The following is a 16,968-nucleotide window of genomic DNA, read 5'->3' as shown; positions in this document are numbered from 1 at the left end:
CCCACCCCACCCCACCCCTCCACACACACAAAATAAAGGATAAAAGCTCTCTGGGTGAAGCTTTCATTGTATGCATTTTTCCTGTGAGAATCCAGAAACTCACTTTGAGTTAGTGCACCTGGGAAGGTTGTCTCTGGTCACAGTGAATTTTTTCAACCTCATTTTATGTGATGGCCGATTTAAGAGAACAGCATGTGGCTGTGAAATTTTGTTTCCTGCTCAGGAAAAATGCTGCAGAAACTGTTGTAATGTTGAACACAGCTTACAAGGACAGAGCTATGGGAAAACTCAAGTGTACAAGTGGTTCTCATTTTGAAAATATTGATGACAAACCATTTTCTGGACATCTGTCAACTTTCCAAATGGACGAAAATATTGACAAAATATGTGCATGTGTGCTAGAAGACTGACGACAGATCATTGAAGAGTTGGGGACATTATCTGGACTATGTTGGAACTCAATTCAGTGAATTTCAATGGATGATTTGGGAATGAGAAAAATTGTTATGAAATTTGTGCCTTGGGTTCTGACTGACCAGGAAAAAGAGTGTCCGTGAGAATGTGCCATGCTTTGAAAAACCAGCTCCAAAGTGACCCAGACTTTTTTCCAAGGTCATTACTGGTGACGAGCCATGGTGCTATTCTTATGACCCCTAAAGCAAACATCAATCAAGCCAGTGGAAGACCACATCCTCACTTTGCCCCCCCAAAAGCTCATCCAGTGAATTCAAAGATCAAGGCGACGCTCATGTGTTTTTTTATTTGAGGGGGATAGTGCATTTGGAGTTCATTCCAACAGGTCAGATGGCTAACTTTTATTGAGAAGTCCTGAAAAGATTGCCTAACAGCGTGTGACAGGAAAGGCCTGACTTGTGGCAGGTGGGGGGATGGTTTTGCCACCATCATAATGCACCTTCTCACGGTCATCTCAGAGCACCAATTTTTGGCAAAAACAAACACACTTGCCTCTCTTGCCCAGTGCACCTGACTTACCCGACCTCGCTCCATGATACCTTTCTTTCCCTCAAACGAAGGACATGAAAGGACAGCGATTTGATGATGTAGAAGAGGTAAACAAAAAAAAACGAAGGAGGTTTCTGTCAGCCGTCCAAACAGATGCATTTGAAAAAATGTTTCCAAGAATGGAATCACAGATATGACAAATGTATTAAGTGTAATGGAGAGTACTTTGAAGGTGAAAAGGTTGTTTTGTTAAAAAAATTAACTACAAACTCTTGGGGGTGACAGGGGTTTCATGTTTGGGGGCGGTTGGGGGGGGGGCGAACTCCCCGGAAGGTGGTGGTAAGTTGTGTTGCTTCTGACTCATGGTGACCCCAGTTGTGCACAGTAGAACTGCTCTATAAGATTTTTAAACATGGCCTCTCAGAAGCAGGTGGTCAGGCACCTGTGGGTGAATTTGAACAGCCAATATTTCTGCAAGTAGTCAAATCATTTATTCATTTGCACCACCCAGAAACTATCTGCATAGTCTTTCTTTATTGATAAATTTATAGAAAAGTCAAGAATTGGGTGATTACTCCAATTAACACAAGCGTATTCAATTAAGAAATGGGAACAGCATTTCATATGTTTTATATTGCTTATACAAAAATTTCTATCCACATTTAGATTTTAACAATTGTAATATAATCGTTATAGCTTTGAAGTATCTGAGTGATGACAGCATCATTCCACACTCCCAGGAAATGTAATCATAGATATATCTAATAAAACCATATGATGCATTTGATTATCACTATTGATAAGCATGATATATGTCACTTATTTTAAACTCAATCATGGTCATCCTTTAATTCTTTTTTGCTCCTCAAAAAATAGGTCAGCATCAATTCTTTAAGGATGTATTTGGTGGCTTCAAACAACAAAACTTTATTCTCTCACAATTCTGGACTCTAAAAATCAGAAATTGTTTGCAGTCATTTTCTCGCTGTAGGTTCCAAGAACCATTCCTTGCATCTTTCTAGCTACTGGTAATTGTTGTCAATCTTTGGTGGACCTTGGCTGACAGACACAAAACTGCTTCCTGGTGACATCTTCTGCTCTCATCTTCACGTGGATTGTCCCATGTTCATATTTTCCTTTTCTCATAAGGGCACTCGTCATATAGGATTTAGGCCCCACCTCTTCTTACCTTGGTTATTACATTGACAAAGACCTTTTTTCCACCCAATCTAGGGAAACATATGGTAGCCAACAAAAAGGGGTGGGGGAAGACATGGGTAGCAGGGAAACAGGGCACTAACCCACCCAAGGGTAAGGCATTGTTTATATCTTCAGAGGGAAAGAAGGACCAGACTTCAACCTGGTGCTCCAAGATGTGAATACAACATACCGGCATGAAGCAGAGAACCAATGGAGAGCTCTGAGGGGCCCACCCCAATCCCAACTACGTGGACAGCCTCCAGAAGAATTCACTTCAGAGGACAGCATTGAAGCTACAGCTCGGAGAGGGACGTGTCTGATCAGAGCAGACAGGAGCAAACAAAGGAGGGTGAAAGAGTGGAGCACATCCAGACCCACCAAGTCCTAAGCAGGATATTCCTGCTCAGAGCAGCCAGTGCATAGGGCTGACCCCACCAGGAGACACAACGTCTCTCACTGACGCATAGCGCTAAGGGGGACAACACTGGAGACACAGTGCAGGAATTGTGCCCAATCTGACCTCACCACACCAAGGCAAAACACTAAGGGCTTTTACCAGAACAGCAAGGGAGTAGAACAATAAAGTACCCAGGGAATACCAAAAATAGACTGTGGGGCCAGGATGTGGCACCCCATCAAACTTGACCTGAAAACACTCGTAAAGGTCAACAAACAGACCTTGAGCTATTTATAGGCTTTTCTGTTTTGTCTTTGGTTTTGTTGTTGTTGTTGTTTTGGTATTTTTGTTGTTGTTTAGTTTTGCTCTGTCTTGTTTTTGTGCATATTACTATTTCTGCATGTCTATCAAATAAGATAGGTGGTACAAACAATCTGGAGGGAAAAATAACAGGAGCGATGTTTGGGGTGAGTGTAGGACATGGGAGAGGTAGAGGCAGGAGGGAAAGGAAGAAGGCAACAAGCAATCTAAAATAGATGGTGAGGAGGGTGTGGGAGGCCTAGTAGGGCTTGATCAAGGGCAATGTAACCAAGAGGAATTACTGAAACCAGTGGGACAGACAACAAAAAAGTGGATGAAGGGAAACATCAGTCAGTGTAAGACATGAAAAAATAATAAATTTTAAATTATCAAGGGTTCATGAGGGAGGAAGGATGGGGAAGGGAGGAAGAAGTTAATACCAAGGGCTCAAGTAGAAAGAAAATATTTTGAAAATGATGTGAATGTACAAATGTGCTTGACACAATGAATGTATCTATGGATTGTGACAAGAGTTGTACGAGCACCCAATAAAATGATATTTTAAATAAAAGACCCTTTTTCCAAATTGTATTTAAAGAGACACTAATTCAGTGGTTAAACAAGGAGAATTGGCAAGACTAAGTAAACCATTATCAAGCCACTGGAAAACTAAACAGGAGACCATCTTTTGATAATATTTTGTCCAAGGTCAATAAAACACATATGCATGCATGTACATTGTACATGTATTTGTGTGTAAATATGTGTATCCATGCCTATTGCCCTTGGAAAAGCAAATCACACAGCTCACATTTTGCCCTTCACATTTGTTTATTCTAGGATAGTTAAAATACTGGATTTCAGTATAGGTTTTTAATATCAATTTTATACGATAATAATTTACAAAACAAAATTCATCTGTTTCATAAGTATAGCTAAAAGAGTTTTGGCAAATATAAAAACCTATGTAACTGCTGCATTTCCATCATTCCAAATAGTTTTTTTCCATTTCCCTTTACAGTCAAATCTAACCTACCTCCAACCCAGCCTCAGGCAAGTACTGATTTGATTTCTGCCTCTATTAGTTTTGCTTGTTCTTAGAATTTCATGTAGATACAATTATATTTGTATTTGTTTCTGTCTGGTTTATTTAGTTCACCAAAAAATTATTGAGATTTATTTATGCTGTGACGTCTTTCAGATGTTAATTCCTCATTAGACTTAAGCAGTGTTCCAATGTATGCCACCAACAAAATTTGTTCATTTACTCATTTGCTTATATATTCATGGGTTGTTCACAGTTTGGCACCATTGCAAACAGAATTTCTATAAATATTCAAGTATAAGCCTTTTGTGTACAAATGTTTTTATTTCTCACAGGTTGATAACTAGGATTAGAATTGCTTGTCCATAGTAAAGGATATATTTAACTATGTAAGAAGATGCGAAAGAGTTCTCTGATGCAACTGTACTATTTCATACTTATACCATAAATTTTCAATTATTCCATAAACTGCATTTGATGTAGCCAGTCTTTTTTATTCTCAGTTGTTCAGTGGGTACACAATGGCATCACACTGTGGACTTGATTTCCATTCCTCATATAATCGTGAAACTGCACATTTTTTCATATGTCTATTGGTACTTCTATTTCTTTTTTGTGGTGTTTCCTCACATCTTTGCCCATTTAAAATTTGATATTTTGTCTAAGTGTGGCACGAGAATTCTCAAACGTTGTTGGGAATCTTAGTTGGTACAACTGCTTTAGAGAACTATTTGACAGAATCAAACACAGGTAAAAATCTGCAGTGCTTATGATTTGGCATTTCTAACTCTGGTAATAATTGGAGGTAAGCTTTCTTAGGTGAACTCACAACGATATTCAGGAAATGGCATGAGGGCTATGTCTGACAGCTTCCAGCCACACTAGCCAGAGGCTGGTTTTTAGGAGGCTAAGTCAGACATGTCTCCACCCCATCACTCCTCCATTCTTCTTTATCCTATTCAGATACTAATCATTCCTCCCAGTGCTGGGTTTGATAGTACATTGCAATGTGACACAGAACTCACAGCAGATAATATTCAGGATTGTTAGGGAAGTTTACAGGTTGTCACGAGTCAGGATCAGAAAACATTAAGAATACAGTCATCTTTTCAACAGAAGTGCTTCTTATTAACCATGCCAGAAGGCTCATGGCCCCTTGACCTTTGCCCTGCTTGAGCAAGTCACAACACTCCTTTAGCACTGACAGATGCCCAAAGACACCCTCCTTGCAAGTCAGCCTTTTTCCTGAAGGCAACAGCTCTGCTCCATCTGGGAGGTGGGAAAGGCGTCACTCTATCTCATGGTCCTGGCCTCTGTTGCCTTTGCCATTTCACACAAGGATCTCCTACACATTACTCTGGTGACATTTCTTTCTTGATGGTTGTGGGATATTCTGTTTGTTCTTCTGAAATGGCTCACATTTATACTCAATGGAATGGCAAAACTAACGAATTCCTAGCTTAGAGTTCTATACACCACATTTGCATGCTCTTACCCAGTCGCTCTGGACTGCTGTTTCCTTGAGCACTGGTCGTGGATCCGAGCAAGATGGAATAATTGGAAAGTTCAATTGTTTCACCATTTATCTTGATGTTACCCATAGGCCTGGTTGTAAGGCTTTTTATTTTCTTTACATTAAGTTGCAATCCACACTGAAGGTTGCAATCTGTGATTTTCATCAGTGAGTGCTTTCAGTCCTCTTAGTTTTCAGCAAGAAAAGTTGTATCATCTGCATATTGAAGCTTGTAAATAAGTCTTCCTACAATCATGATGCCATGTTCTTCTTTATATAGAAAGGGCAGTTTTCCTTTGTTGGCCCCAAAAGTAATCTCATCCAGTAGGTATGTGGGAAAAGGAGGATGGAAAAAACACACACGTCTTCTTAACTGCCTTGGCATAGAAAGGACATATATCACTGTTACTCATATTCTGTTGTGTAGCATGAGTCACATAGCTATACATTTGTGTGTTAGGCTGGGTTGTCTAGAGAAACAAACCAGTGACCCTCATATATGTACAAGAAAGAGCTTCATATCAAGAAGCAACTTTACATTAAAAAGGCACCACAGCCCTGTTAAACTCAAGTCCAGAGGTCCAATGCTAGCTGGGGCCCTCTTCATATTCATGTAGGTGAATATGAAAGGTGAAGCAGGAAGTAGGGAGATCAGAGGCCAGTGAATATGGAGTCATGTGGATCAAAGGTCAGTGGAAGCATCCATTGCAGGGTACCACCAGCTCTCAGGGTTGGGTAGCCCAAATGGGGATGCCCTGGAGGCAGACACAGAGTCCCGGAAGAGTCCCAGTGAAGGGGAAGGGGAAGTGATGGAGAGAAAACACCCCTGCTCAATCTTATACAAAAGGCCACACCCCCAAGGAGGCCTCACATAGCTACCACTTGATTGAGTGGTTGAACTCGGCTCCTACTCAGGAGTGTTGCGTGGACATAACATCTAACTGCCATGGCCGGGTCAGAGACTGTGGTGGGAGTGCAGGGAACGGCATCTGTGATTGAGCACCGCCTCCCAGAGAGAGTGCTTCACAAAAACATAGGAAGCACACATGGTGGAGATGTGGTCGTCTTTTCCACAAGAATAATAAAATAAACGACAAACTCAATACATATAACCTATTCCATCATTCTATAAAAACGTCATGGACATTAAAATTGTATCTTTATGATAACTGAAATTTAGACAATAAGTACATTACCAAGTGATAATGGAAATTACAAATAGTCTTCGTGTTTACCTGATACATGTCCAAATTGATGTCAGCAAATGTCCTTACTGTGCTCTCCTTGGCTTGTCGGACTCACTCGCATAATTCAATGTCACCTTCTCTTGTTAGCAATCCAAATGGAAATGCAGCTAGGTCTCCTGAGTATTTACTCACAAATCAGAGTTTTCAGACTTACCAATTGTCTAAATAATTTATTGTAAATTATGCTTTTTTGTTCTCTCTCTTTTTCTCAGGTTTTTGGTATTTCAGTACAACTAGCAAATAAGATCATTTGATTTTAAGTAAGTCAGTTCTTGAAAAGATAAGGAGTGGCTTTGTCTTAGGTCTTAAGCAATGGAATTCTAGAATTAGTACAGAAATCCACAGATGCAGTTCTAGTCTGTCCTCTAGGATCACCGTGAGTGGAAGACAAATCAATGGCAATGAGTTTGGTTTTTGGTCTGGTGTGCAGAAAAATGATCACCAGGTAGTCAGCAATGTGGTGGTGTGGCTGTGTTTGGCAAGTCTGGGTGTTGGAATGGTGTGGCTGTACTTGGCAAGTCTGTGTGTTGGAATGGGCAGGAACCCTATCGATCTTGGGGGAGGTAAAACAGGGAACACTCTGATTTCTCTGTCTGGAAGGTCAAATAAAGGATTCCTCCACGATGAAACTATAAGGTTATAGGAGCTGTGGTGGTGCTGTGGGTTAAGGGATGGGCTGCTAACCACAAAGCCAGCAGTTCAAATCCACCAACCTCTCCTCAGGATAAAGATATAAAGATATACAACACCAGAAGCTCTAGGGAGAAGTTCTACTCTGATGTAAATCCACAATAAGGAAATCTCAGACTATCTCAGTGCTCTTAGAGAGGAAGGAATGATCCAAATTTGACTGTAAGTAAACAAAAAAAAATCAAACTTACTACCATTGAGTTGATTCTGACTCATAGCAACCCTATAAGACAGAGTAGAACTGCCCTTCAGGGTTTTTGAGCTATAACTCTTTATGGGGGCAGAAAGTCTCATCTTTATCCTGTGCAGTGCCTGGTGGGTTCAGACTGCTGCCCTTGTGGTTAGCAGCCAAAAATGTAGCCCACCACCTCACCAGGGCTTACTGTGAATACAAGCATGTAACTACATCTTTACATTTATGGCACCCAAGTGGATGATTTGTGATTCAGACCTAGACATGATCTTTCTACTTATGTTCCTTGCACCATTTTTCCTATGAGCCAGAGGCAGTAACTTTTACTAATTTTTCTGCATTCCTTAAAGTGCCTTGCTCTGCACAGAGAGGACCATAGGACCAGCACCATCAAAAGGTACAGCACCCCCTCACTGACCCACAGAACTGCAGGGGACAGCACTGAAGACAGTGTGGGAATTATGCCTGGTCTGACCTCCCCAACACCAGGGTGAAACACAAGGGAAGCCCAACAGAACAGCAAGGGGAGCAGAGCAAAGAAGTCTCAGAAGAATCTCGAAAATAGATTTCAGGCTTGGACGGCAGGGCTTGGCACCTCACCAGACTCGACTGGAAAACATTCCTAAGGGTCAGCAGACAGACTTGGAATTATTTATAGGCCCCCCCTCTTTTGGCTTCTTCTTCTGTGTCATGTCTATCTATGTAAGACAGGCCAGATAAACAATCCTGTAGTGAAAACAAAAGGAAAATCAGTTCTGGGAGGACACGTGAGAAAGGGAGGTGGGGGAAAAATTAGGGGGAACAAACAAACCCAGGGACAAAGAAACAACAAGAGATCTAAAATTAATGGCAAGGAGGGTGTAGAAAGTCTGGTGGGGTTTGATCAAATGCACTGTAGTAGAGGGGAATTACTGAGAGCCGAATGAAAGTCGAACATGATAGTGGAACAGGAGGAAAGCAAAAGGAAATAGAGGAAAGGACTAGGAGGCAAAAGATACTTATAGATGTATAATTATAGGCATGTATATATGTAAATATGCTGACATATAACCATAGGGCTATAAGTCAATGGACATATATTTATATGTTAAGTATTAAGGTAGCAGATGGAAATTGGGCCTGCACTCAAGTCCTCCCTCAATGCAAGAATACTTTGTTCTAATAACCTGGTATTCTGTGATGCTCACCTTCCCGACAGAACCACTGAAGACTAAATGGGGCATAAGCTAATGTGGTGAAGAAAACTGATGGTGCCCGGCTATTAGAAGATATTAGAAGCATCGAGGGTTTTAAAGGCTTGAAGTTAAACAAGTGGCCATCAGGCAGGGAAGCAACAAAGCCCACATGGAAGAAGCACCCCAGCCTGTGTGATCACAAGGTCAGGGCAGGATCAGGTACCAGGCATCAGAAGACCCCCCAAAATCATATCAATGCAAGTGAGGGCATTCAGAATAGAGACCCAAAGCCCACCTAGAGACAATTAGATACCCCCTCACAGAAGGATCACAAGGAAGGGACGAGTCAGCCAGGATGCAGTATAGCACCCATGAAACACACAACATTCCTCGTTTGGTGGTTCTCAACCTGTGGGTCACCATTCGTTTGGGGGTTGAGCGACCCTTTCACAGGGGTCTCCTGATTCATAACAATAGCAAAATGACAGTTATGAAGTAGCAACAAAATATTTTTATGGTTGGGGGGGTGGTCACCACAACATGAAGAACTGTATTAAAGGGTCGTGAATTTAGGAAGGTTGAGAACCACTGCTCTAGTTCTTTAATGCTTCCTCTCCCCCAACATAGTGACCCTACAAATCCAGCTACGCCAGATCATGTTCACTGGTCCTGATAAGAACCCTCGACACACAGAATCCAGGACACAAATATCCTCAGGAACAATAATGGGAGTAGTGATACCATGAAGTTAGGGGGAAGGTAAGGAGAAGTGGGGGAATGGGGGAACAGATTGCAATGATCGATGTATAATACTCTCACCTCCCCCCAGGGGATGAACAACAGAAACAGGAGACAGCTGATGGTTTAAGATATGAAAATAACAATAATTTATAATTTATCAAGGGGTCATGATGGTGGGAGAGTGGTAGAGGGAGAGGAAAAAGAGAGTTGATACCAAGGGCTCAAGTAGAAAGAAAATGTTTTGAAAATGATGATGGCAACATATGTATAAATATGTTTGATACAATTGAAGTATAGGTTGTTATAAGAGCTGTAGAGCCCTCGATAAAATGATTTATTTTTTTTAAGTGCCTTGTTCATATATGCTAGGTGTTTGATAAAATCTATTGATTTTACTTGGCAAAATTAGGTCACTGTGAGATGGAATCAATTCAATGGTAATGGGTTTGGTTTTGATTTTTAGTATACTTCGGTAATTTATTATTTTTATTATTATTATTTTTATTATTATTATTGCTGTTGGACATTTAGTTTACTTTAGAGGAAGCAGAGTCCATATGTTTCCATTGAAGAAGCAGCTTGGTGTCAGAGAGTGAAGCCAGAGACTCAAGTCTGCATTTTTACAGTTAATCAACTTTCATGCCACAGAAGAGCTTCAAACCAGGAATTGTTGGGGGAGTTGTCAGAACTCTGTCTTACTGTGTTAGACAGGGTTCTCTACAGAAACAAAACCAGGATAATTATGATTATATATAAATACATAGATGGATAGATATACAGCACGAAGGAATATAACAGCTAATTAGTTCATACAGCAGTATAAAAGGCTCAGTTCAACTCACTTCCGTGGAACAGTTAATAAACTGGAAGTCCTTCAACTCACGACGGCTTCTGGGTCCAAGGTCAAGGAAGCAGACAGCTGAGTCTTCCCTAAACCAATGAAGGGAGTTCACCCACAGGCCTAAAACAGCAGGGTGGGTCACCAGCACACATCAGCTCAGGAGCTGAGTGAAGCAGGCCTGAATAGGATAGCGAACTCAAGCAATGCAAGATGACAGGATCCGACAGCCTCAAGCTCAAGCCATGTACACACCAGCAGCATGGCAAAGCAGCTCTCAAAGGAACCTCAAGCAACCTCATCCACAGGTTGTCTGACCCACAAGTAGTGTAGTTCACAAGTTGAGGCAGAGAACTAGCTACAGCAGCTGCAAGCTGGTCCAATCACCAGAGAGCAAGAAAGGAGTGGGGCTTGCTGCACTATTAAGCTTTTTGCCCTCCAATCAAACTGTGATCTTATTAATCCCACATGTTCCTATTAGCCAGGTTGGCACAATAAACCTCCCTCTCATACTTACTAAGGCACTTCAGTTTGGACCTGCTGCAGGATTTTGTCACCATGAGGAGAGAGCCTTTCTGAGAGCTAAGTAGAAGAGTGTTTGGCAAGACTTAGAGAGACAGAAATTGAACACTGTCTGTTCTGCATTGTTTGAGTCTATGAGCAAGCCCTGCCTGAAGTTGAAAGCATCTTTTAACTTTCTTACGCATGTGTGTGTGTGTATAGTGCTAAAGACAATTTTGATATTTTAACATGTATAACTCAAGCATAATAAATAATAATACTTATACCTTGTTCAAGAAAATAAAATGATTTCTACTTTGAACCCTCTCAACTAAAACTGTACAAACTAGTCAAATAAACAAATTCCACAGTGGAAATTCCTATTGCAAACATCCTGCTGTATGAAAGGTCATAGCCCCTTTTGTAAACAGGGGGAGAAAAGCCACTTGCCTTGGGAGTTTAGATTCAGCCTAGCTGATCACAAGGCCTAGATCACTATGACAAAGGTCTCTGTAACCACCATCCCCTGTACTGCAAACTGCATGTTGAGGAGATTAGTCAGTGAGGACAGCTTCAATTTGTTAGCTGAATTGCAGGACAGACTGGGTACGTTTTTAACATTATGAGTCTATTAACTTTCTGAGAAAATCATAATGCCAGGTCATAGTGAATTTTCCCTTAAGAGGAGAAAAGCGCACACACACACACACACACACACACACACACACACACACACACACACACATATATATATATATCATCAATTTCTGCCCTGAGCTTCATCAACTCATGGCTCACTCACATTTGATTCTGTTGTGGCATGAGGTATTAAAAGCACAGTCTGATCTGAATGTTGGTATTTCATTCAATCATATTGCTTCATTTAGGAATATATAGATAATTGCTAAGGAAGCTTTTAAAATTTTAAATCATGGGTACCATGTGAACACTTAGAAAAAATTCTTGAGTCTCTTGAAGTCCAGCAAATTTACTATAAATATTTTAGTTTTTTTTCTATGAGGTTGATGCCTGCCAAGCATTAAGAAATTGTTAGCTGTAAAATTTTCTTTTAAAAAGTAATTAAAATATTTGAAAAATGTTATACTAAGTTTTATTTTACAATATTGGAAAGAACTATTTTACTTTGGAAAGTCAAGGGCTTTAATTAAGTATAATGTCTGAAAATAATTCCTATTTTGATAGGGCAATGCCTTCAGGAACAAGATTTTTGTTTTTTGAACTTGTTTCAGGTTAAGATAGTAACATTTGAAAACCTACTTGAGATACAGTGCCATATGGAGTGAGTAGATGAACACTGTTTACATTTCAGACCTCGGCCACCTATCTGGAAAAAATAAAGACAAGAGATTTCCCTGTTCACCGCTTTCATTAGTAAGGGTCAGTGTTCCTAATTTTTCCTTCCATCTGGAAGTTCTCATTATCTCTTCAACAGATACAATGTATGTTTAAGAATAGTTTTCCAAATTCCCATCAATAAGATTTTAATCAAAGCACTATACCTTATAATTTTAACAAAATAACTTAATTCACTAAACTAATGACATCTCATCTAAAATTAAAGAAACAAAATATACTTAGAATAAATTGATAATTATCTTAGCTCAAATAAAAAAACATTTTTCTATCTATTCAAATAGGCTTTGAAATATAGTCTATGGCTGAGTTGCCTTTATTTGTCCTTTATCATCCTGAACACCACCACCTGCCAATTATGTTTAGCCTAATAACACTCCTTAGACCAATTCTTATCTTCCAGTGGCATTTGTTTAACTACTTGCTTTGACGTAAGGAGGTAAGTTAGTTCCAGAACTGAAAAATCTTTCTCTATGGTCAAATAATGCTGCTCTTCCTAAACCACTGTAAACTTTTAAGTCAATACTTGCCACTTGAAGCCTAAACATTAATGTGCTTATTACCTTACACCCTGAACCCAGGCCAAGGATATTATAACAAAGAATAGGAATTTATCAAAAACTTAACATTCAGCATAAGAAAATATATAGCATACATATTTACACTTGCTTTGCCTCTTCTTAGGAGCCCTAGAGGTGTAGTGGTTACACACAAGCTAAGCAGTTCAAATCCCCCAGCCTCTCTGTGGGAGAAAGACGAGGCTGTTGGCTCCAGTGAGGATTTCTGGACTCGGAAACCTGATAGAGGGTTGCTAATCATTGGAATCTACTTGATGGCAGTGAGGTTTTTTAAAATATATATTTGGACTTTTAAAAATAGGTGGCTACAGAAAGGAAAGTATATTTTACTTTTATTTTCTAGAAAAGAAGAAGCAATGTTAAATACTATAATGAGCTCTTCAATGAGCTAAGCCAAATTAAGACTGAATGATCTCCTTGTACGGTCGTGGTTAAAGATTGGGCTAAAAACTCCAAGAGCAGTGGTTCAAACTCACCAGCAGATCCTCAGGAGAAAGAGGCCTTTTTACTGCATAAAGTTACAATCTCGGAAACCCAGAGGAAAGTCTACTCTGTCTTACAGGGTCTCGGAGTCCAAACTGACTCAATGGCAATGAGTTTGGTTTGGTTTGGACCTGTGCTGAAATAACAGATGATCTACTCCTTTTTGATATGCACAAAAGGCTTGAAAATTAAGATTCATTAAGAATGTCTAAGCAAATCAGCTATTTATTTTGTGAAAATGAACTGGTAACACTCCATTCAGTCTTCAAACTGGACCCTTTCAAAACTGGACATTTTCAAAACCAATTTAATATCATATAAAATATAATTATAATTAACTTTTTTAAATGTACCCCACATATTTCTCACTGTACCATTAAACAACAATATTGTAAGGTGGGGTTCAGAAACAGTCCATTAGTTGGTATTTTCAAAGAAGTATAGCTTTAGTGGCATTTTAGGTAGCTTGAAAACATCATATAATCTAACAACTATTCTCCATCTTTTATATGAGCGAAACAAGTAGGTTTAAAGTTACAGGAAAATGTAGATTTAGATAAAGTATACACAGTGAGAGATTATGAAGCAAAATAAAACAAAACAAAGTAAGCTATTAGTTTTTTCCCTCCACTCATATAAGCTCAAATAAAAAGGAAGAGAAAAATACATAGTTGATTGCATACTATACAACCAGAACTGCTTAAGATATTTTACACACATTCTCATTCGGTTTTGAAAACAATCCTATTTAGAATGTGTTATGAAACACAATTTAAATAGGAGAAACCTCAGTCTCAGGGAGAACTTGCTCTGGTTACACAGAAATCCAAGAGAATGAAGTCAAATTGAAATTGAAATGTCAGTTTGGCTCAAAGCATGACTACACATTCCACTATGGCCTACTGATGAATAATTCTTCCCCCCCAAAATAAATCACTCTATGTGCTTAGTTCTGAAATGGTAGAGAATTATGTCACATCACAATGTCATTTGCATTTAAGGCAACTGTGTTAGTCTGGGTTGACTAGAAAAACAAATTCATAGGCACTCATGTGTGTAAGAAAGAGCTATATATAAAAGAGTAATTGTACATTAAGAAAACATCCCAGCCCAATCCAGATCAAGTCCATAAGTCCAATATTAGCCCATATGTCCAATACTAGTCCATAAATACGTCTTTAGACTCACACAGCCATGCAATAATGCCTAATGCAGGAAGAGCACAGGCCAGTAGGTGCAAAGTCTTGTGGATCCAGTGGCGGTAGAAGCATCTCAGTGTTGGCAGGGATCTCCATGAGGCTCCTCCATCTCCCAGGGCTCTAGCATAGCTCGTTTTTTGCCAGAAAGAATGTCTCACAGGGAGTAAGCACATGTCCCACCTACAGCGAGCTATTTATCTCCACAGGGCCTCTAAATGAGGTCATCAAACTGCAGCCTGATTGACAAGCTAACCCTCACCCCTTCACTCTTAAATCTCAAATTGACAACAGATTAACTACCACAGCAGTGTGTAGGGTTACTTCTCTGACTTTCCTGACTTGTAGAGTCAATAGAAGAGTCTTTCCCTTTGGGCCCTATCAACTTTCTTTTTATTTTGAAACACCAAATCCTTATTTCTAAATAGTGAGCAATCTCTTAAGAATAAAGATTTCCTACACAGATGAAAGTGCCAAATCACTTTTGATGAACAAGGATTCTTCAGTTTTATTGTGATTTTAATATTACAAAAGATGAAGGGTTGAATATATTCATTTAAAAAATACTTCAAAAAATATTTCAACACAATAGTAAGGAGCCAAATAACCCACCTGGTTTCGTCAATTTAAATAAGATATTCAGGGAGGGTAGTTATAACTTATTTAGATTATTCTAACCTCCAACACTGTAATTTGTAAACACCTCAACAGTTAATCACGCCACAAACATTCCAGTAGAAGTTCAGCACAGGAAATGGCACTTTAGACTGATTACTGGAGACTTGTGCTTTATCAGAACTGTATATACACAACTTTGCAGACTACCTCATTATTAAGTCAAGCACTTCCACACATCGCAATAAAAGCACTTTTGAGAACCAGAGTGCAGGATGCAGGGTCTACAAGAAGCCCAACAGACAACTTTATGTCCTACAGCATTCTTAGCCAATGGCTTTCAAGCTCCTTATGCGCTGAAATCACTTCATTTTATCCCCCCTTTTTACTCTACAGTACCAAAAAGGAGAAGTCGAATTTTGATGAAACTTAAGGGAAATGAGACTTCCAGGCAGCATTGTCAATCCCTTTTACTTCTGGTTACTGGGTAGTTCAGGAGTTCTTCAAAGGTACAGGAGCACACAGCACTGATGCAATGCCTTGTGTTTTACACAGACGCGGCGGCTCAGTCTGCGCTTGCACACTCACTGACCTCTATCACAACTTGTTTCCCAAATGCACCCTCAGTGGGCCCCTGGGAGGTTCAGGAAGAGGGTTGGATAGCACTTTTCACTTGGGGCGGCAGCACCTAGCATGTACCTTACTGGTAGGCGAATAATGGCGGCATCTTTCTGACTCCTAGCCAGAGACTTATCAAACTTATACCAAGCGCATAACATTGCAACAAAAGTTTGAGAATGCCATTTATTCACGATTAGAAACCGGGCAGTGGCGGCCATGTGGCTTTTCGGATTTTAGATACACATAACTTGTAAAATGAATAACAATCAATAACATAATAATTTTGGAAGCGCTTGTCCTTAAGTGAGACGAACGTAGCTACACTTGATTAAATTAAACCACCATTGTCAGGAACAATTTTTCAGTTTTGACAGTTCAAGGGACGCCTTCTTTTGAAGTGTTGATGGATGCGCAACACCCATTTCCTTGTTCTTTAACCAACGATTTACTCTTGGCGAAAAGTTTGATACTTTTTAAGAGGAGGGAGTGCCACGGTGAAAAAAATTACGCCTCGTCCCAGTTCGAGCGGAGATTGACCACTAGCATAAACAAATGTCTGTACTCACTTTTGTCCCCCAGACTTGTCCACTTCGGGTGCCCCTCCAGCTCCCAAACTACCTAGAACAGGAAGCGCTACTCTGTACTGGGCTCTGGCTCCGCCTCCCCAAAAGTACGGAAGGTGAGCTGCACACCTGAAACAGGTAAAGGGGCAAAAAAGCGCCCTGCTCTTGTCTATGTAAGACATCCACTTTGTTGATATTCCCCGGGAAAAACATAGCAAGAATGACTGTGCAGGCAACGAAGGAAAGGCGAATCTTTTAATTTTTTTAAGTTGGGCAAGGTGAACGCGGATGGGCCCTGCTAGTCTGGGAAGTGCTTCACCTGAGTGCCTGGCTGGCGACGGCGGGCGGCTCCGGGGCCGGGGGCCCTGCCTGCGCCGCGCTCCGAGGCGGCCGCGACCTCCCCGCCGACTGCAGCCACCGCGGGGGTTCGCGCCTTGTGGCCCCTTCGAAGCTGAGCAGGGTCGCTTGCTTTCCGTTGAAACATCGCCAGTCTTCTTCCGGTCTCACCCTGCCGCCCCCGGAACTCTTGAGCCCCTCACACTGCCAGCCGCTCTAGAGCTCCAGCGAACAGCCTCTGGTCGCCACCGAGTGTTCCCGCAGGGTAGGCGGCTCTCCCCTCCCCCTCCCCCCCCACCCTCTCGGCCTCTATCGCTTTAGTCGCCCCATCAGGTGAATGAACTCCTGCCACACCGCGTGTTCCTAATGTTTTGGACCTAACAGGATTCTTTGAATCCC

The 16,968-nt window shown here is 40.7% G+C and overlaps 1 protein-coding gene across 1 annotated transcript in view; it reads right to left on the bottom strand.

Moving 5' to 3' along the window:
* SH3YL1 (SH3 and SYLF domain containing 1) overlaps window positions 1-16,295 on the bottom strand; it is a 65,043-nt gene extending 48,748 nt beyond the window's left edge. The window contains exon 1 of the mRNA XM_045286804.1: window positions 16,237-16,295. Within this exon, the coding sequence (XP_045142739.1) occupies window position 16,237 (1 nt within the window). The 5' untranslated portion in view covers window positions 16,238-16,295. The remainder of the gene's footprint in view (window positions 1-16,236) is intronic.
* Between the last annotated feature and the right edge of the window lie 673 nt (window positions 16,296-16,968).

The sequence above is a fragment of the Echinops telfairi genome, unplaced genomic scaffold (assembly GCF_000313985.2).
Source record: "Echinops telfairi isolate 266 unplaced genomic scaffold, ASM31398v2 ScPeMD7_9;HRSCAF=40, whole genome shotgun sequence".
NCBI classification, from domain to species: domain Eukaryota; kingdom Metazoa; phylum Chordata; class Mammalia; order Afrosoricida; family Tenrecidae; genus Echinops; species Echinops telfairi.
The sequence above is the reverse complement of the archived record's forward strand: the minus strand, read 5'-3'. Positions and strand labels throughout refer to the sequence as shown.